Here is a 21,818-nt window from a genome sequence, read left to right on the forward strand (position 1 = left end):
CACTATAAAACTCTTAGAGGAAAACATAGGAAGAACACACTTTGACATAAATCACAGCAAGATCTTTTTTGATCCACCTCCTATAGTAATGGAAATAAAAACAAAAATAAACAAATGGGACCTAATGAAACTTAAAAGCTTTTGCACAGTAAAGGAAACCATAAACAAGACGAAAAGACAACCCTCAGAATGGGAGAAAATATTTGCAAACGAATCAACAGACAAAGGATTAATCTCCAAAATATAGAAACAGCTCATGCAACTCAATATTAAAAAAACAAACAACCCAATCCAAAAATGGACAGAAGACCTAAATAGACATTTCTCCAAAGAAGATATACAGATGACCAAGAAGCACATGAGAAGCTGCTCAACATCATTAATTATTAGAGAAATGCAAATCAAAACTACAATGAGGTCTCACCTCACACCAGTTAGAATGGGCATCATCAGAAAATCTACAAACAACAAATGCTGGAGAAGGTGTGGAGAAAAGGGAACCCTCTTGCACTGTTGGTGGGAATGTAAATTGATACAGCCACTACGGAGAACAGTATGAAGGTTCCTTAAAAATCTAAAAATAGAATTACCATATGACCCAGCAATCCCACTACTGGGCATATACCCAGAGAAAACCATAATTCAAAAAGACACATGCTCCCCAATGTTCATTGCAGCACTATTTACAATAGTCAGGTCATGGAAGCAACCTAAATGCCTATTGACAGACGAATGGATAAAGAAGATGTGGTATATATATACAATGGAATATTACTCAGCCATGAAAACGTACGAAATTGGGTCATTTGTAGAGATGTGGATGCATCTAGAGACCGTCATACAGAGTGAAGTAAGTCAGAAAGAGAAAAACAAATATCATATATTAACACATATATGTGGAACTTAGAAAATGGTACAGATGAACTGGTTTGCAGGGCAGAAATAGAGACACAGATGTAGAGAACAAACGTATGGACACCAAGCGGGGAAAGCAGTGGGGGTTTGGGGTGGTGGTGTGATGAATTGGGAGAATTGGACTGACATGTATACACTGATGTGTATAAAATGGATGACTTATAAGAACCTGCTGTGTAAAAATATTAAAAAAAATTTAAAAAGAAGTGAAATTTATCACTTTTCTATGTGCCCCTTGGATAGAATTAAATTGACAATTAGATTTAGATTTAGTTGGGGAGAGTGGAAGCAGTGATTACTTACATCAGCTAATTGGGAGAACAAGGTTGAAAGAAAACAAAATTTTCAAACATTATATAACCTCTTACTTTTCACTGTAAATCATTACTTTCTATTTATTAAATTAGTCCCAAAGGTATCTACTTGGACATAACAGTATTGTTCATACTGTTCCAACTTGAAGGTAACAGAACTTCATTTCTTTATGAAACATTTATTGCTTAAGACATTTTAGCAATTTAAAATTATCCTTCCCCAATTTAAATTAAATGAGATTTTACTATAGTTATTTAAGAAGTTAATTCTTATTACTGTTTATAATAATATATCTAACTTGTTCCCCTCAAATTTGTATTTTAGGCTTTTTTTAAAGATCCAAATGTTATTCCCAATTTGAAGTTACTTTCAGATTCTTCTGGACAGTGGATTACATTAGGTAAACAAAATTTATTTTCATCTCTTCAGATTACTATTTTACTATTATAACAAAATTTTACCTCAGGAATTTTCATTATTAAAATATAAATTGTGAATAATGACTCATTTGGTTGACAACATCAAAGTCAAATATTATCAACTGTGCCAGGCCTGCCCTGCATCATTCTCCTGGTAGTGCACTGCTGCTATCCTGGCTTAACACTTAAGAGCAACTTTTCACTCTTTACATTTGTTTGGAAAGTATTTATTGTGCACCTTTCATGGACTCTGACAGATGCAGGGAAAATAAAGGTGAGTAAGAGAAAATGTGTACTCAAGGAACTCACTGATATATTTTAAAATATGTGCAATAGTGTATCAAAGGTGCTAACATAGCAATGGGAGCAAAAGGAAGGGATTGGTCAATTCTACCCAGTGGGAAAAGCTCAGGTAAGATTCCACAGATGTGCGGATGCGTGGGCAAAATCTCAGCTGGGTCAGGGGAATGAATTTCTGGCAGCCACCATGGAACAGTCTTTAAAAATAATATATTAAATCATGGAGGAGAGAGTCTTAAATTCTCAAAAGGAGAACTTCATATAGATAATATTTTCATAGTACATTGAAACACAGCTAGAAATCTTTAAAGAAAATTACCCAAACATTTAAACACTTAATAACACTCAAATCTCTTAAATAACTCTCAGGTCAAGGAATAAATTAGAGTTAACAGAAAACTATTTTGAAAACAGAAACATGAACACTGTATTTGAAAATTTAGGTTGAGCCCTCTTAACAGAATAAGTTATCATTCCAATTAGAAGAAGAATCTGGTTGGTAATGTGAATATGTGCTCAAGAAAATGTAAGTTGATTTTAAATTAGATGGGGTTGTTTTGGTAAATTCTTACAACGTATTTTCATGGAACTCTAGTGGCCTTACACAAAAATAACTTTTCATGAAGTATTAGTCAAGCACAAGTTTACAAACAGTTCATGATGTTGGACTTAGTAGGTCAAATTTTATTGATTTTGGCTAAAGACCACTGCAAAATTTATAGAACAAAACGTTAGTACAGTGTGATCTTCAGACTACTTACAAAGTTAAACTGAGTACCTAAGCAAATATATTTACCATTTCCAAATCTTCAAAAGGAAATAATCAGAGTCACGTATCATAGTGTTTACAAACCATGTTTACAATAACTTCAGTAAACTCATTTACAAAAGATAACGTTCATTGAAATAGGCATTCTACCTTCCCCCATTTTGGTACATACTTCACAAAACAGCACTGACTTTTTTCTAATTTTTGTAAAAGGCACTGCAAAAAGAAACGTTCTAAAATTCCACATGTACTTGACAGAACCAATTAGAAGTACTCTGAAAAATAGAAGAAGAGGTAGCACTCCATTTCAGGAACAGAAGTTTCTAGTGGATTGCTTGTACTCTTCCATTAACTTGTTTTTAATCTCCTCCTATTTGCTTTTCTTCTTTTTCTCATATATCGGTCATCTTCTCTCTAATTTTACTCTAGGGGCCTTTATAAGCATAAGAAATAGCTTTTGTTTAATGAGAGAAAAGACATTTTTCAAGCAAGTGAACCAGGTTTAAAGAGAATGATGATGGAATCTCCTTCACTACTGGCTACACTGCCTACGTTGCCAATTGTTGGTGCTGATATATCCTTTCAGCCAGCTGCCACGGCCCCCTTCTTTTAGACATACTTTGCCCTTCTTTGGCTGACGTGTAATGGGTGCTTCCTATGTGCTCAGCTAAGGGCATTATGCACATTTACCTCCTTTAATTCTCAAAACAACTCTGAGAGAGGTATTATTGTATGTTCCTATTTCAAAAATGAGGGGTCAGAGGCATGAGCTAAGTAACTCGTGCAGTTTTACATAGCTGGCCAGGTGGAGTTGAGATTCAAATCCAGGCTCTAGAACTCATCTTGCCTCTGTCACTTCCACATTAACGGGGTTTCCAGAAAAGCACCGACTTGGACACTAAATAAAAAGGAGCTATCCAGTGTATTGTAATGCTAGTATTGAGGGGGAAAAAACAATACATTCTTAACTTTCTGTGTGATCTTAGTGATGCATTGTAAAACTTATAAATGCTGGAGACACAATTTAACCAAATTTCTACATAACAGAGAGTGTGTGCTATGCACTGGATTGTGTCCCCTCCCAAATTCTTATATTGAAGCCTTAACTCCTGATGTGACAGTATTTGGAGATGAGGTCTTTGGGAGATTTCAGGTTTAGATAAGGTCTTGAGAGGCCCTCATGATGGGATTAGTGTTCTTATAAGAGTCTGTCACATGTGGACATGGCTAGAAGGCAGCCATTTGCAAGCCAGGAAGAGAGTCCTCACCAGGAACTAAATCAGCTGACATCTTGATTCTAGACTTCCCACCCTATAGAACTGTGGAAAAATAAATGTCTGTTGTTTAAACTACCCAGTCTATAGTATTTTGTGATAGCAGCCCAAGCAGACTAATACAGATTTTGGTACCAAGTGGAGTGCTTCTGTAAAAATACCTAAAAATGTGGAAGTAGCATTGAAATTGTGTAATGGTTATAGTCTGTAAGAGTCTTGAGGTGCATGCTAGAATATGGATGTTAAGGTTGATTCTGGTGAGGTCTCAGATGGAAATGAGGAACATGGCATTCGAAACTGGAAGGAAAGCAGTCCTTGTTATAAAATGGCAGAGAACTTGGCTGAACTGTGTTCTAGTGCTTTTGTGGAAAATAGAACTTGTAAGTGGTAAAATTAATGTTTGCTGAGGAGATTTCTAAGCAAAGTATTGATGGAGTGGCTTGTTTCCTCCTGAATGGTTATAGTAAAATATGGAAGGAGAGAGATGAATTGAAGAAGGAATTGTTAAGCGGAATGGAACCAGAACTTGAAGATTTGGAAAATTCTCAGCATATCCATATTGCAGAAAATGAGAAAGCTTGTTCTGAAGAGAACACTAAGCGTGTCCTTGAGCAACCATTTGATAAAGAGATCATGGGTGCAACTTATTGGCTTAATCAGCCATTTCAGCAGAAGCCAGATATAGAGATGGGATTGTACCAGCAAAGACACTGCCAGCTTGAACTAAAGGGGACAGAAAAAAATGAGACAAAATGAAGGCTATCAGACTTTTTAGATCCTACAGGCCCAGACCATGGAGCCACTCAACTGTAAGCATGTGCTATTCTTCAAGAAAAGAGAAGGACTGAGAAGGCAATTTAGAGATCATCAGGGTCACCCCCTCAGTTTCAACAGCACACTTCCTTGGAGGAAGAACCGCCCCAGTAGGTATGGAAAGCAGAACATTGAACCAAAGAGGATTATTCTTGAGGCTTAAAGTCTAATGGAATTTGCCTTGCCAAGTTCTAGGCTTGCTTGGGACCATCACCCCTATCTTCTTTCCTATCTCTCCCTTTTGGAATGTAAACGTCTATCCTATGCCTATCTCACCACTGTATTTTGGAAGCATGTAACTTGTCTTGTTTTGCAGGTTCTTAGCTGGAGAGGAATTTTGCCTCAGGATGAATTGTACCTCCACTCTCACCCATATCTGATTTAGATGATATTTAGATGAGACTTTGGACTTTAGACTTTAGGGTTGATGCTGGAATGAGTTAAGACTTTTGGGGCTGTTGGGATAGAATCAATGTATTTTTCATGTGAGAAGGACATGAATTTGGGGGTCCAGGAGCAGAAGGCTGTGGACTGGATTGTGTCCCTTCAAAATTCATATGTTGAGGTCCTCCTAACCCCACCCATGACCTCATCTAACCCTAATTACTTCCCCAAAGACTCCATCTCAAAATACCATCACTTTGGGGGTTAGGGCTTTAACATATGAATTTTGGAGGGACACAATTCAGTCCACAGCAAGTTCTGTTTGTATGTTTCCGATTAAGTGGTTTAAATTCAATTACCTTCTCTCACCATCCACACCCTCCTGCCACTCCCCAAATCAGACCTAGGGTAGATTTATTAAAATGGCATGTTGCCCAATGTCAGTCCCTCATCCTATGGCCAACAACCCATCTTTGAAAATTGTCTGGCTTTATACGGCTCTTGTTCTTTGGTCTTCCAATATTACTCAGACCTACTCTGTCATTTTCTAGGGTCTTCTTTTTACTTTAATCTTCCAAAGGATTTTGCTTCTAGAACAAAAGGAGCTTTTCTTAGCAGCATATCTTTTGCAATAACTGAGGCATGCACAGTTCTTGGCTCCAGGCATTCTTCTTGCCTCCACACTAGCCCAGCTCAGGATCAGAATGAGAGCGACAGGTCCTAGCAAGACTCTGGGTGGACATCCAGAGGAAGGAAGTGCAAATAATCACCAACATTACTCTTCTCAAGCTCAAATTGCTTCTCAGGTCAGAGATCCAGCAAATATATTGGGGAGAGGACACACCATATCTAAGTCTGCAATCGTCCTAGAACTTTGAACAAGGAGAACTCCACCCCTTTATATCTGAGTGAGTGCGTGTGCGTATCTAGGTGCATAAAGGAGAGAAACCGATTGAGTGACTCACTGAGGCAATAATAAAAGTATTCACCTTAATCTTTATGTCTTTTTGCAATTTAATAGAACCTCTAGTAACAGAAAATCCATTCCTGAAAGACACATTCAGGAAATAAATGGGGGGGGGTGTTGGTGTGGAAATGGGAAGAACTAGAGCTACAAGAGAAAAATAGACAGAACACCATGATTTCAAATTTCTCTAACACTTGTAATAACTTGATTAGGGCCTGGTTTGAAATTTACCTTGATTTGGAAAACCTTTTTTTTGTAATAAACACTATAAGTGAGATCACAAGGGAGAAATTTTTAAATGGAGAGAAACATTTTCAAAATACCCTCAGTGACTTTAGAAACATCCTTACTTATGTTAATTAAAATTTTTGTAATATGAATTATTAAGCATAATACAAATCCAAAATCATATGAAGCAATTTCTATGTTTTATAGGCAATTCTGATATATACATTAAAACTGATCTAAGAACCTCCTACTACACAATAAATATTTCATTTTCAAGTATTTTTTAATTTACATATCCTTCATCTAGGCCTGAAATGGTAAAATTTTGTTATCAACTTTTAATAATTAATAAAAATAAACAACCTGCAAAATAAGAATTTAATAAAATCCCTAAACTAATGTGTCTTTTAAATATATCAAAACATACGTTGTATTTGATTACTTCTTAGAATCTCTGCAGAGTGATATTTGTTTTGGCAATAATTGAGAGTACTAAATTAATTTTTATATCTCTTTATTCAGGAACTGAAGTGAAAAAAATTGAAGCTATAAACGTTCCTTGCACACAGCTTTCAATGTCATTTTTTAATCCGTTATATGATGAAGATATTGTACGAGAGAATGGACATATTGTTAAATGTTTAGATTCTTTTTGTGATCCCTTCCTTATTTCTGATGAATTACGAAAAGTAAGTACAGAATTTTAAATTTTCACAATAGAATTTCATTTCAGGAAATGCTTAATGTCAAAAACTTTTGCCTGCCTGAAACCCATAAATTACCTCTTATCAATGAATAATGATCAGTCATAATCATTACCCGGGTAGGTTTCTTCTTGGATGGCACTTTTCTTACCAACTTGATTATGTGTGTATTTCATTAGTTCTCAGTGGGCTTCTACTGACATCTAATGGGTAGAGGCCAGGGATGCTGCTAAGCATCATGCCATGCACAGGACAGTCCCTACAGCAAAGTTATCTGGCCCAAAATGTAGTGCTGAGGTCAAGAAACTCTGACCGATTTAATTGATGACTATTTTTCTTCAATATTTTCTCTTAACATATCAAATGAATATTTAAAAACATCCCTGGAGGGCAATAATCTTTTAATCTCATTGCTGAGATCAAAAAGGCATTTGATTAACTAAGTTAACTTTTGTTTTAATGAGAGGCATACTGAACTTGGCATCAGAAGACATGGATTATTTTCCTAATTCCTGATTTATTATTTACAAGATAATAATAACCTTAGGCAAGTCATTCAATATCTTGAGCCTCAAGATCTTATCTGTACAATATGGAAATTAAAATGCCCATTCTACCTTCTTCCTAAAATTGTTGAGAAAGCATTTTATGAAATGCTGTTAAAATGAAATATCATCATTATTATTATTTTAATTGATGAGAAAGAGTATTTACAAAACGGTCAAAAATTAGGGCTATCAAATAGATGTAGGTTCAAATCTAGGCTCTGTCACTTTAATAACTGTCATACTTAACCTCTCTAAGCTTCAGTTTCTTCATGTATGAAATAGGAATAATGTAAGAATTATGTGACATAATGCATTTAAAGTGCTTTACAGAATACTCAGCACTTAGTAAGATTTCAATAATATGAACTACTACTAATTACTATTATTATTATTATTATACATTAAGAGAGAAGGAAGATGTACAAGTCTAATGTATTACAAATGCAGATAGAAATGAAACAGGGAGGCTACTGATATATCGTTCTGGACACAGGAATCTTGTCTGTAGGGGACGAGGGAGCATCCAGCCAGTCCATACATTGATCTTCACTAAGTACCTAAAAGGACTCACTCCTACACCATCACTTCTACAGAGAGAGCCTCAGCAATGAGGTTTGTTTGTTTGTTTGTTTGTTTGCTTGCGTTACACGGGCCTCTCACTGTTGTGGCCTCTCCCATTGCGGAGCACAGGCTCCGGACGCGCAGGCTCAGCGGCCATGGCTCACGGGCCCAGCCGCTCCGCGGAATGTGGGATCTTCCTGGAACGGGGCACGAACCCGTGTCCCCTGCAGCGGCAGACAAACTCTCAACCACTGCGCCACCAGGGAAGCCCAGCAATGACGTTTTAAAAGGAGGATTTGTGGGACTTCCCTGGCTGTCCGGTGGTTGAGACTCCATGCTTCCAATGCAGGGGGCACGACTTCGATTCCTGGTTGGGGAACTAGGATGCGGCGCGGCCAAAAAATAAAAATAAAAGGAGGGTTTGCTCTTCACCAGAATACCCTGCAAAACTGCCTCCCGCTTATTTATTACCATGAGTAGCACCTCTATTCAGGAAGGGCCGGGGCTCGGTGTTTTTTGCTGATTGCCTGTATGTTTTGCTCTTGTGTTCTTTGCCGCTCTGTGGCAACAGTGCGGGCTTTAACTTGGTTGCTTTCCGGCTGAAAAAAATATAAATAACTTTTAGCTTTAGCCTGAACTAGAAAGGGCCCTCCCATTGTGTAGCAACACAGATTCTGTTGGCACACTGTGTAATTAAGTTCTGATAATAGCCTCCTTCCTGACCACCGCTCAGAAGTTGGACTCATTAACCATTGCCTATCTCCTCTCTGAGGGCTACACAACTAAACAGATCTGTATGTGAATAGAGAGGGAGATCAGACATAAAATGCTATTGTTTTTAACATTCACTCCAAAAATGTTTTTAATTATAATTTTTTAATTGCACAGCCTAATCAATTCAATACATGAGTCCTTGTGTAAGGAATGTGTAAACTATTCATCCCTAAGGGCTTTTGTCACCCTTGTATTAAGCCAAATCTTTAGGTGGCTGCAAACTTGGGTTTTAATATCACATTATTTCCTTATAGAGAGAGAGGGAGGGAGGGAGAGGAGATGTTACAGGTCTTATATGTGGCACACAGAGAGCAATAAACTGTGGACCACTTCCTCTTACATTTTACTACATATAACTTCAGCTTTCATCAAGTCATTATAAGACAACACCATAGAGTTTATTGCTTTTTAATGCCTCTTATATAATGACCTTGTAATGATTTTCATTTGAGATTGAGGTAAATAAAATGTGAAGTTTAATCAATTTTCCTAATAAACAGTGTACTTCTTACTGCTAGACAGTGATTGTTATATGACTCATATATCCTTCCTTTACCTATGTGATAGCATTAAGTGTTATGCACAATTTTTATAGCTTTTTTCCATCTAGAGTTTCTTATGTGTATTTATGTTTGTGTTAAGTGTATGGTAATGTTAAATGTCATGCACAATTTTTAAAGCTTTTCTCCATGTAGAGTTCCTTATGTGTTTTTATTTTCTCTTCCCACTTTATATCTTGGTTACATTCTTTTGTCTTTTATTATTTTTATCTTACTGTATCCATATTTTATTATTAGCTATTTCACATTCTTTTTTCAAGTAAATGGGCTATAAGCAATTCAATAAAAGGAATATATTTTGTAGTATACATTCATCACCTGTTCATGTCCACTACAGTCAACAAATTAAGCAATTGTCTGTAATGCCCAATGGTGTAAGAAAATCCCCTACATCAGACCTAGTCAAACTATTTTCTGAAAGAGGTAGCAAGGTGTCAAGAGAGCAAGCATCCATGTAGCTTGGTGATGTGTAAGGTGATATTATTAGAGGAGAACAGAAGAAGAGGTGATTATGAGGCTCCAGCTACCGGAATAGTTCAAAATGGTGTAACTGTGGGCATAAGGAAAATAGTAATCCAAACACTATGAAAGGGCTTAGAAAATGACCATTTGTGTTTAACCTCTTGATGGAAGCAAAGACTATGGACCTTATGGGATGGAGAAGTTTCTCCATTTATTTATACTCCCATTGTTTCCAAATGAGATTCACAGTGACTCAACTCTAAAATTTCAGTAGCACTGAAACAATTACTAAAGATATAAACTAGAACAAAGAAAGCAGAAGAGAAGGCTTATGTTTAGATTTATTCCTTTCACTGTCTGTACCTGATAAAATGATAGAATGGAGGGACAATAAGCACAGGTCTCGCAGATCATTTTCTCCATTGCTTCAGGATTGCTTCTGAAAATAGGTCTAAAATTACTTTTAAACATATAAACTGGAACTTTTGAAAACATAAAAATTAGAACCTCAAATTATGTTACATTGAGATGAATTTTATCATCTTACATAGGTTTTGCTAGTGGAAGACTCAGAAAAATATGAAGTATTCAGCCAACCAGATAGAGAAGAGTTCCTGTTTTGTCTTTTCAAACATCTTTGCCTTGGTGGAGCCCTTTGTCAATATGAAGATGTACTTAATCCATATCTGGAAACAACAAAGCTTATCTATAAGGATCTAGTGAGGTAATGTTGCTTGATTACAATATGTAAATCTCTGGTTAATAGAGCAAATTATTTATTTAACTCTGGTAGGATTACCCAGCAACTATTTGTGGATCTATTAACAACCAAAGTGAGTAAAAATAGTGCCACCCTGACCCCCTCGTCAGAGCCTCCTTATTCTCTTCCAGGCTACAAAATTTCTAGATTTCCCTGACCCTATTTTAGTCCTCAGTCCTCTCAGCTGCCTCTTGTCCTTGTTTTCTCATCCAGACCTGTCACCCACTCCATCCCTTACTAGCAACTGCCTTCTTCCAGGTCTCCCTTTTATCCCTAGGCCTTCTTTTAAATCTCAAGGGGACATGAGCTCCCTCAGCGTGTTTGAACTTGCTTGACTAATATTGATGAATATAATAGTAAAAAAAATTATTACCTTTGTTCTAAAGAGGTAGAAGAATTTTCACCTCAGTGTTAATCTTTTCAAAATTAATCCTAAATTTGTTTTAGGTATTCCACTAGGGCTTTTTTTTTTTTTCCTTTTTGAAGACCAAGTGAGGATAAAGACTTTACAAATCTTTTATTTATGCTTTTATTTTAACTGGAGTGAACATTCTTTAGTTGGGTTTTTCAATGATGAAGATATTGGATCATCTTTATAGGCAAAGGGGATAGGAACAAGTAAAAGCAAAAGTTCCCAGAGTTTAGTTACACAATTTTACTTTTTTAAAAATATTTATTTATTTATTTATTTATTTATTTTATTCTTGGCTGCGTTGAGTCTTCGTTGCTGCGTGCAGGCTTTCTCTAGTTGCAGCAACTGGGGGCTACTCTTTGTTGCAGTGCACGGGCTTCTCATTGCGGTAGCTTCTCTTGTTGCGGAGCACGGGCTCTAGGTGCGTAGGCTTCAGTAGTTGCGGCACGCAGGCTCAGTAGTCGTGTCTCGCGTGCTCTAGAGCGCAGGCTCAGTAGTTGTGGCTCATGGGCTTAGTTGCTCCGCGGCATGTGGGATCTTCCTGGACCAGGGCTTGAACCTGTGTCCCCTGCATTGGCAGGCGGATTCTTAACCGCTGTGCCATCAGGGAAGCCCCACAATTTTACTTTAATAGGAAAACAACAGAATTAGATTCTCATCAAACTCTTTTTTTTTTTTTTTTCTTTTTTGCGCTACGCGGGCCTCTCACTGTTGTGACCTCTCCCGTTGCAGAGCACAGGCTCCGGACGTGCAGGCTCAGTGGCCATGGCTCACAGGCCCAGCCGCTCTGCGGCATGTGTGATCCTCCCAGACCAGGGCATGAACCCATGTCCCCTGCATCGGCAGGCGGACCCTCAACCACTGCACCACCAGGGAAGCCCCTCTCATCAAACTCTTGATTGTTACTTTACTTATCCTCAACACCTCAATTCTCATATCCATTACATGTGTCATACAGCTATACAACAAACTGCATGATTCAGTTATTCTACTGAGTTTATTTTTGATATAGTTTTAAAAACAGAAAAGTATTTCTATAATCTGTCTCTGATATTTATGAAAAAGTTATTGTGTCAATACATAAAGATTGTTGGAAGAGAAATTATAGAAACAGAATTTCAGAAATAACATGCACATACCTACATCAAACATATTCTGTTCTTATCATTTGCAGCTCATGAAAACTTACAAGACTGCTTCTAGCACTCCTGCTAGATACTCCTCGGTGTACCCTAAACACACACACACACACCACACACACACACACACACACCCCACACACACACAGACACACACACCACAGCCACCACAGTGTTGTACCTCATCAACCACATGAACCTGTGGAATTCCTCACTACCATGTGCTGTAGAGGAAGAGATTCTATTAGAGATATTTGAAATAGAAATAACTTTAGAACCTAAACATTGAAGAAACTGCTATTTTTTCCAACATTCCCTTCCCTGAATTCTCACTTGTGATACTCTTCTATACTTTTTGGGTGCTAAGAAAAAGTATGACTCAAAGAGTATGACCACTCATAAAATGAGTATCCAAAATTCATGACATCTTACAGAAAGGATAAGAATTGTGTCCATGGAATCACTTAATCAGGCAACCAGCAAGTGTTAACATTGGGCACTGAACTCGACCAAGCACTAAAGAGTGCAAGAGGAGGCATCAGGCAGTCTCTGACCTTAAGGAAATTACAAGTTAACATAGTAAATAATAGTAAAGTAATTGTTTAAAATATTTTATAAGTAAACATTTTTTTATATGATCAAATGTTCAGTTATTATAGGCAAATATTTACAGCTTTTTATACTGTAATAAAAACCCCGGAAGTTCAAAAGAAAAAATTGTCAGTGTGGGTGTGAGCAATCAGGGACGTCTTGATGGAGTCAAGTCCACAAGGGCCAGCAAAGAGAGGGGCAGTCTTTTCCCAATTCAGGGACGATGCATCACAAGTCTGTCATTCTAGGGGAGACTGGGAAGGAGACCAGCCCAGTTACAGCATTACTTTTCTCTGAGACCCATTAAATATTTCTCTCGATGATCCAAGTTAAGCATGCTTATGAATTTCCTTGCTGAATGAGGAGAGGATGTGAAATTGTCTTCCCAAAGCAACTTCAGTAGAAAATTATTAGAATAAATATTTGCTTGAGATGGCTTAGGTGCCAACACAAAGCAACTGAATGCGTTAAATGACCTCAAAATCCCTTAGGAGCTATGTTGGTTTGCTTATCATATGCACTACATGGGGCTTTTCTAATATTAGTCGTGCTGATTTGGGTCAGATGCTGTGTCAGTTGGTTAAGGTAAAGATACAGGTTGGTTCAACATACCATTTATCAAGGGGTGTATAAGTAGAGGAAGCACAAGTGGAACTTGAAGTATCATCAGTAATTTCTCAGAATTCTGAGCCATGTATCTAATCAAGTCATTTGTACAAGCTAACTTAACCAAGACGGATGTTTTTTCCTGTTCCTTTACTTGAGTTTTAGGTGTTTTTACATGCTTTAGAAAAATGTTTGCTATCTTTCTAATTAAACACGCAGTAGCTACCTTACATTATCTAACCTGCACTTGCAGATAAACATTGTCCCTGATTCATTCTAGCAAAGAAGTCCATCCCTTATGTTTGTAGATATTGAGGGCACATTACAGAGCCTGATTTTAGGGGTCTCTGACTCAAACAAAAAGGTAAAAACATTCTTAAGATATTTTCTCCCTCATCCATTATTACAAGTCCTATAAAAGACATCTTTTAAAGGTTTTGGAAAATGCCTTATTTTCAAGGATTATGGTCCCTTTAAATCGCATAGGCAATACTTCAAAACCATTTTCTTGGAGAGCAAATGATCAATTGTTTCATTGCATCTCAAAAATAATTCTATAGTTACTAATGGTGCCTGTGTCTTTCCTACTTTAGACATTAAACACATGCTTTTGCCAAAGTTTTAGGAGACGTTCTCCAAAATACATATCTGCCCCAGATTTTATGATTTGAACTGAGAGTCTTAGATTATGCCCTTCAGATGCTAATTAAACGGTGGGGCCCTTGTGTCTTAAAATGAGCAGAGTTAGTTAGAATGGTCTGTACACCATAACGTTTAGAGTCAATATGGGACTGATGCTCAGAAATTAGCACAAATGATATTGATAAGAAACCAATCATTACACTATTTCTAAACCATTAATACAATCATACTTTTTAAAAGCACTACATGGAAATTATGTTCCAGCATCCTTAAAAACTATGGTTACCTGAAGAGTGAATTAGTGACTGCCAAAAATCTGTTATAATGCAATTATTAGTAGAACACCCTAGGGCACAAATAATATCACTTCACATTTCCTTTTCTTTTTTTCTTATGAGATATAGGACAGGTGATAATATACTTTGCTTGACCTATAAAAAACTAGACAAATTGTCTTAGAGATATTTTAAAGTAACAGTAATACAGGATCAGCAGTAATAAAATGGAATAATATGATTTATTTCCATTAGGAACCAACTCCTAATAATGTACAAATGTAGTTTCTTTTTAAAAATAATACACCTATGGTATGTGTTTGTATGTGTTAAGTGATTACTATGTGAAGTATCAAATACTAAATTTCCTCTAAGTTTATTTGATAAGCACAAACTTTTACAGGGGCTCTTTTTTTTTAAACTGAGGAGTAATTTACATACAGTAAACTGAACAAATCGTAGTGTACATAAGTTCAGTGAATTTTTATATATGTTTACACCCATATAACCACCTCCAGATCAGTATTTAAAATTAGATATAACCATAGATATGTTCTGTATTTTGATCTGGGTGGTCATACAGGTGTATGCAAACGTTTTATATGTAGTGGTGATAGTCTTCTCTCAGATAAGCATGAAATTTTAAATGTAGTCTCCAACTTTCCAGCAGTGTATCTTACACATTAGAGAAATAAAAGAAAATGACCTCAACTTATGTTATAGAAATATATGGAAATCAATTTAATTGCATGATTCCTGGGTTTAAATTTGAATGAAATGTTTTAAAGATGAAAACTGCCTAAGAATCTTGAACCCTAAACCCTGAAATGGCTTGCATCTGGTCATCTCTAACAGGTGCACAAGCTCAAACACACATGCATGCACACCCTCCCACAGAGTCCCCCTTCTTCCTCCTCCTCTCTCTTTCTCCCCATTTCTTTACATATGTAGTGAAGGGAAAGAAGTACTTTTACCTGATAAAGTGAAGAAGAGGGATATCTTCCTTTAAATTTAACCTTCACATGTAACACATGGACAATACCTTTGATGTATATGAATTTAGAGTAGGTATAAGATAAACAGGTGAGGTGTAGGGAAAGAAAACTGGACTCTATATCACCTAAATTCTATTCCCAGACATACCACTTTTAGTTGGAATGTCTGAAATGTATCATTTAACTGCTCTATTTCTATTATCTGTAAAATTGGCAAAATAATGCCTACCTCACTGAGTTGTGTGATCTTTACATGAGGTAAAGTATATAAAGGTATTTTGCAAATTGTAAAGCATTATAAATATGTGCATATATTTATATATGAATTAATGTATAAATATATATCTGTAGCTTATTTCCTCAATCCTCAGTTTGCTTCCTCACTATATATTGCTACAGATTATCTTTTGTAGGGAGAGTAACTGAAAGAGAGCTATGAGAGAAAGTGATTTTAATAGAATATAATTTAGTAATAAATAATTTAATAAATAGTTTTCATATACATTACTCCACCTAATTCTCATATAATCCTAAAGGGAACCATATCCTACCCAGTCTGCATATGAGAAAGTTGAGGTTCAGAAAGGTTAATCTTGCCTAAAGTGAAATAACAAATCAGTGGCAGAACTGTCATTTATGTTCAGACTGTTTAATTCTTCAAGTTTAGTATGTTTTTATCTACCCCTTACGGCTGTTTACACTTCAGTCTGACTTTAACCAATTCTCGTTTTTCCAGTAATTGTCTCTGGCCTAGGAGTCTTTTCATCATCTGAGTCTCAAACTGACCTCAAACCCTCTAACTGTAAAATTCAATTTTTTGCAATTTCAATTCAGTTAACGTTGCCCTATCCTTTGATGAAACCACAGATGCCATTCTTTTCAAACTACTTAATTGGATATTCTGTATTTCCATGTTATATATGGATAAGAACACCTGAATACTAAAAGGGATCAACATCTTAAATGTATTATGCCAGTGCTTGTTATATTTTAAAATGTTCCCTTTTCCTCCCTATTTTAGTGTTCGAAAGAATCCTCAAACCAAGAAAATACAAATTACCTCTTCTGTCTTTAAAGTTACAGCATATGTAAGTGTTGAGGGGAAATGTGCAACCAACCCATCTAATTATTTGTTATTAAGAGGATTGTAATAACTGGAGATAGCAACTAGGACAATGTTAAACCTCAGAGAGGAATAGCTAACAGAACATATACCTGTATATACAGAACATAGTTAACATAAACTAAATAGTTTTCTGTTAAAATTAAAAGTTGATACGGTATGCTTTTATTTGGAGAAAGTATGAACATTTTTCCCCGGCTTCTTTTCTGTTATCCATGTCTAATAATAGTTCTTTCTTATTTTAGAGCTAAATCTGTGGCTCAGATGAGGTAGAACACAGTTCTTTAGCCTGTCAAATGATAATTTGGGGGCAAATAAGTAAGAATGACATAAATGTCTTTATATCACAGAATCTGATACTTGAATTTTAGTATCACACAAAAGATTGTTAATACATATGAAGCAGTTCCTAAGTATCTGTATTCAATCATTTAACAATTATCTTTTGAATACCTACTGTGTATCAGCTACTGTGCGAGACTAGAGCCCAGTGATAAACAAAAGAAACATAGTCCCAGCCCGCATAGTATGTATAGACCATGTTCTGAAAAAAGCAAAGATAGAGGAAAAATGCAAAATAAATTTTTGCAATATTAGGACTTTTTTCAAAGATAGAATTTACTTTGGACTATAAATTCCTTAAGGTCAAGAATTATGCATGTTTGCATAGTACATATGTATTGTTAGCATAGTAAGTAGACTGTGCTGCCCACAAATATTTTAAAATAGTAGTTAACTGCCAATTTATTGTCAAAGATTTGATATATGTTTCATGACATTTTACCACAAAATATATAATAGCTAAATATGTTGATTATTATTTAAATGTAGTTGTATACTAAATAATTTGGGTTTATCTTTTTCAGGATTCTGTTGGTATGTGCTACCCTTCAACAAAGAGTCACGAACAAACATTTTCTTACTTTATTGTGGATCCTATCATGCGTCATGTTCATGTTTTATACCACTGTTATGGCGTGGGGGAAATGTCTTAATGTTTTTTTCAGATTATCTATATTTAGATAACTTTTTATTACCTATTTACCAGTTTTTAATTTTAATACTGATTTATGGATAAACATTTACTTTGCAAGTTAATTCAAGTAAAATGTAAAGAAGCTGCTTAGAGCAAAAGAAAACAAATACCAAGATGCCTTTCTTTAAATTTATCTGGAATACTAACACAGGAACCAAATTTCATCCCTAGCATAATCTACACCAATACAGTTATGGAATTTTTACAGAAAATTACAAAGAACTAAAAATCTAGTTCATATTTGTTGCGTTAAGATTCAAGTGAGTCCTCAATTTTCCATTTATTTTATTTTAGAACCAAATTAATTCTGGATTGAAATTGTGACAGAAAACTAAACATCTCTAACCACTGATCATTAATATGAATCATTAGCTTTTAAAATTTGAGTTTCACTTAGTCACGTTTCTTCACTGCATAAAGGTTTACATCTCTGGAGCTGTGGAAAACATAACAATTCCTTTAATTCATTTGTCCCACTTAAAATCCTCAATAAAAAAATAATGTTCTGAACATAATTGTAAACTCTTTTATCACGTAATAAATTAAAACTGAGCTGCCCCCACAGCTAATACAAGAACTACATGTAAACAAAGAGGGTTGTCCTGATGGTATTATTAAGTTGGCAAAAGAGTAAAGCACAGGATGCCTTAGTACTGTCTCCTTGTTACCCTAGTAAAATGAATATATAACTTATATTTTTTTAATGGAAAAAGTGATTGACATGTATGCCCAAAATGATGATGGAGACCCTAAAAGAAATGTTGAAACCTTGAGGAAGGGGCAAGTTTGGAATATGTGTTTCTGAGTTGCAGGGGTAAGGATGATGATCTTGGATTTGAACCTGTGATTGTATCTGGAAGGCAGCTGGAAATTTAGGTATACAGCTCAGGAGAGAGAGTTTGTTTTACTTCTAATACTTAGCACAATGCTTTGGCACATTAATTGTTTATTGAATGAATATTTTCCAGACATGGTCATAACATAGATTTTTTGTTAACTCATATAAAAAACATAAAATCAAAAACTAAAATGTTCATTTGCTACCAGTTTGGCCGCCTACCACACAGACCCCTACAAGCTGGGGACCCTCTCTTAATCAATAATTCTTTCTGAGTACCAGTTCTGTACAAGGCACTGTGTGATTTACTTTGGGGAAACATACACTCCCTATAAACCTAGTAGAGAACGTAATCTGTAAGAGTTTTTATAGACAGTGATTGTAACATGAATTCAGAGATGGAAGTGATCACTGTGAACTAGGCCTAGGAAGGGTTTCATCTGGCTTCTATAGAAGAACTAGTGGGGTTTCAGCAACTAAGAAGGAAAGCAGTCCAGCTGAGTGGAGAAGCATGATGTGGCAGAGTGCTCTGAGCCTGGCCCTGGGATGAACGTTCAGAGGCAAAAGATGGGAATGCACCTTTGAAGAAAGATTATGCAATTCTCTGTATTGAGAGGTATAATGGCATAGTAACAAAGACTTTGGGTTGCAGTCAGATTGCCTGAATTTTTAATTCTGCCATTACTTTCTGTGTGACTTTGAGCTAGTTATAATCTTTCTGTGCCTTAGTTGCCTCATCTGTGAAATGGGGAAAATAATAGGACTCCTTCATAGGTTATTGTGAAAATTATATAAATTAATATGTATATTGGGCTTAGAATGGTGTCAAGCACACAGTTTAAGTGTTCATTCATTTTGGCTCTTTTCATTCTCTGTGGAGGAAATATTAAAAAAAAAAAAAAAGTAGGAGCTAAACTGTCTGCACAATAATGTAAAATGGTGTCTTCCTAAAGGTCAAAATTGCTTTTCTACAGATTATACCATTATTAATGTGGTTAGATATCTGTAAGAGATGGGAACACTGTTTTTCCCCCCTCTTCCTGAGCCACAGAGAATGTAGAGGACGTAAAATTGTACTCCAGGTATTTCTTTGGCAGCATTTTGCATACTTAGAATTATTTTCTCAACTATTTGTAGTAATTTATTTTATGTCTGTCTGGAAAACAGGAACTGTGTGTATTTGGTTCATCCCCAGTGCCTAGCACACTGCCTGGCACTTAATTGACACTCAGTATCTGTTCCCTGACTGAATGAGCCCACTTGCTGGAAAAAAGCCGGCCCTTGAAGTGTGACTGCAGGTGTGGAGAAAAAGAGAGGGAGTGGGGAAGGGTGGGCGACTAAGGTCCAAGAGTATCAGTAGTGCAGTAGTTTCTCTAGCTATCCCTAAGCCTGGTGTAAAATTTTGCAAACTATTATACTGTAATCTGAATTTAGCTGGACTGTGTGGGATAAGATATACAGCCTGGGAACATGCCTGGGACAAAATTGTCTCTGGAGAGCAGCAGCAGCCTGTGAATCCAACTTTGAAAGAGCAAGCTGTGATCAACTGAGGGTGAGGATTTTTCTGGGGTGAAAGATCAACCATGGTGACAAGTGACAACAGAATGGTTTTATGGAATTTGAGAGCATTCTTCAGAAATTCTGATAGTTACTTAAGGAGAGAAGGCTCACTGAATTATAATTTGGACATCCAAAAAAGGGACTTAGGCTGGAGACCAGAGAACTTGGAACTTTTAGGACCCATGAGCAAGAAAATAAATACAGAGGCATAGAAACACAAGGTGGTTTGGGGAAGACATAAGTACACCTGACTAGTTGGAACTGAAGAGTTCTGTCCAAGAGTTCTGGGTAATAACACAGGGAAGACAGATGAATGGGGTCCTGGTTACCGAGGGCTATAGATACAAAGCTAAGATATTTAAATCTTTTAAGTAGATGATGTATAGGAGTCAAAAACTTTTGAGCAGGGTAGTAGCATCATAAAAGTGATATTCTGGAAAGATTAGACTGGCAGTGATAAATTGGAGTGAAGAAAGACCAAGGTCCAGAGATTAAATAGAAGATTAGAGTAATTGTCAAAGCACAAAATTGAGTAATCTGAGTTAATAACAATGGAAACCTTTCTGGGCATCATGAAGTATGTGACAATGGAGTGCTCATTAGGAAAAAATCAAATATGGCCCCCCAAATGGTTAGCTACTGGGTAAATTATGAAGTGTTGGCCATTTGAGGTACTTAGAACAGGGAAGTGGGAACTGTGGTAGGAAGCTGTGGTCAGAGAGGGGAAATCCCTTGTTCTTCCTTTCATCCCTATCCCAGCCCATGCTCAACCAACTTTGATCCTTACAACTTTGAAAACCTAGGTCTGAAGTTTCTGAAAACTGACTGAAGGCTTCTCAGTCATCCAATTAATCAGCAAGTATTGCCAAGAACTAATATCCTTCATTTTTCTGCAAATATTTATTAATTACCTACTGTGAATGTGCTGGGTGGGCACTTTCTAGGTACTGCAGATACAGTGATGAACATAAAAGACAAAAATGTCTTTATTGGGGAGTTTACATTCTAGAGCCCATAACATTTATTAGGTGCAGTGAAAGATAGAAAGAAGTACCCAATTACTCTTAAGAAACTTGAAGTTTTGTTGGAGAATGAAACACTCATAATTTTTAATTTTTTTCAGTCTGACGGGTATGAAATGATATTTGTTATTTTAATTGTTCTGACTTTTTTATGAGGTAGAGCATTATTTTGCATATTTCCTCAAACATATATATTAATTCTAGTGGGCAACTCCACAGTTGGGAACAACTGCTTTGCTCTCTACTTCTCTAGTTTAAAAAAAAGAGAGAGAAAGAAAGAATAGATGAAAACAAAAGAACAAAGGGAAGAATAAAAGACAGGGAAGTATGTTGTGTCTTACAGTAAAAGCTGCATTAATTAGCACTAAAAAGCCGCATTTAGAGACACATTTAGCAGTGTCCAACTGGCAAACTCTAGCAGCTGGTATACCTGATATCCTCTAATGTAAGTCTTCAATCTCCTGACTTGGCACACATGTTAAAGTTCATTGGGATAGGCAGGCTGAACTGGGTTTCAATAAGGTTGAAACTTATCATTCCTGTTTATCTTCTTTTTTTGTGCCTGTAAAAAGAAAAAAATGTCACTAGGCTTTAACAAACACTAAGAATCTGTAAATTTTTGTTACCAGAAGGGTGTGTGAGAGAAAGTAAAATAGAAACCACCTATGACAATATAAATTAACTTTTATTCAACAAAATTTTTGATCAGGTGTCACCTTTCATCCCTTTAACATGTAGAATAAAACGCTTATTTTCCTTAAAACTACTTACTTCCTACATATAAACTAACTGCTTACTTCATACATATAAAATATAAAACTTAACC

General features: G+C 36.2%; 1 protein-coding gene across 3 annotated transcripts in view; it reads left to right on the forward strand.

Annotated features, from left to right (window-relative positions):
- Positions 1-18,087, forward strand: part of CFAP300 (cilia and flagella associated protein 300) — a 28,458-nt gene extending 10,371 nt beyond the window's left edge. Inside the window, exons 3-7 of one of the 3 annotated variants that reach the window (XM_027087769.1) lie at positions 1,555-1,630; positions 6,907-7,073; positions 10,545-10,717; positions 16,435-16,501; positions 17,403-18,087. In XM_027087769.1, the coding sequence (XP_026943570.1) occupies positions 1,555-1,630; positions 6,907-7,073; positions 10,545-10,717; positions 16,435-16,501; positions 17,403-17,531 (612 nt within the window). In that variant the 3' untranslated portion in view covers positions 17,532-18,087. Of the gene's footprint in view, positions 1-1,554; positions 1,631-6,906; positions 7,074-10,544; positions 10,779-16,434; positions 16,502-17,402 lie in introns of those variants that run through there. The other 2 variants (XM_027087770.1, XM_027087771.1) reach the window with 2 other exon arrangements.
- Positions 18,088-21,818: the final 3,731 nt, after the last annotated feature.

The sequence above is a fragment of the Aethalodelphis obliquidens genome, unplaced genomic scaffold, assembly GCF_003676395.1.
Source record: "Aethalodelphis obliquidens isolate GAN/ISIS:26980383/991018 unplaced genomic scaffold, ASM367639v1 scaffold60, whole genome shotgun sequence".
Taxonomy (NCBI): domain Eukaryota; kingdom Metazoa; phylum Chordata; class Mammalia; order Artiodactyla; family Delphinidae; genus Aethalodelphis; species Aethalodelphis obliquidens.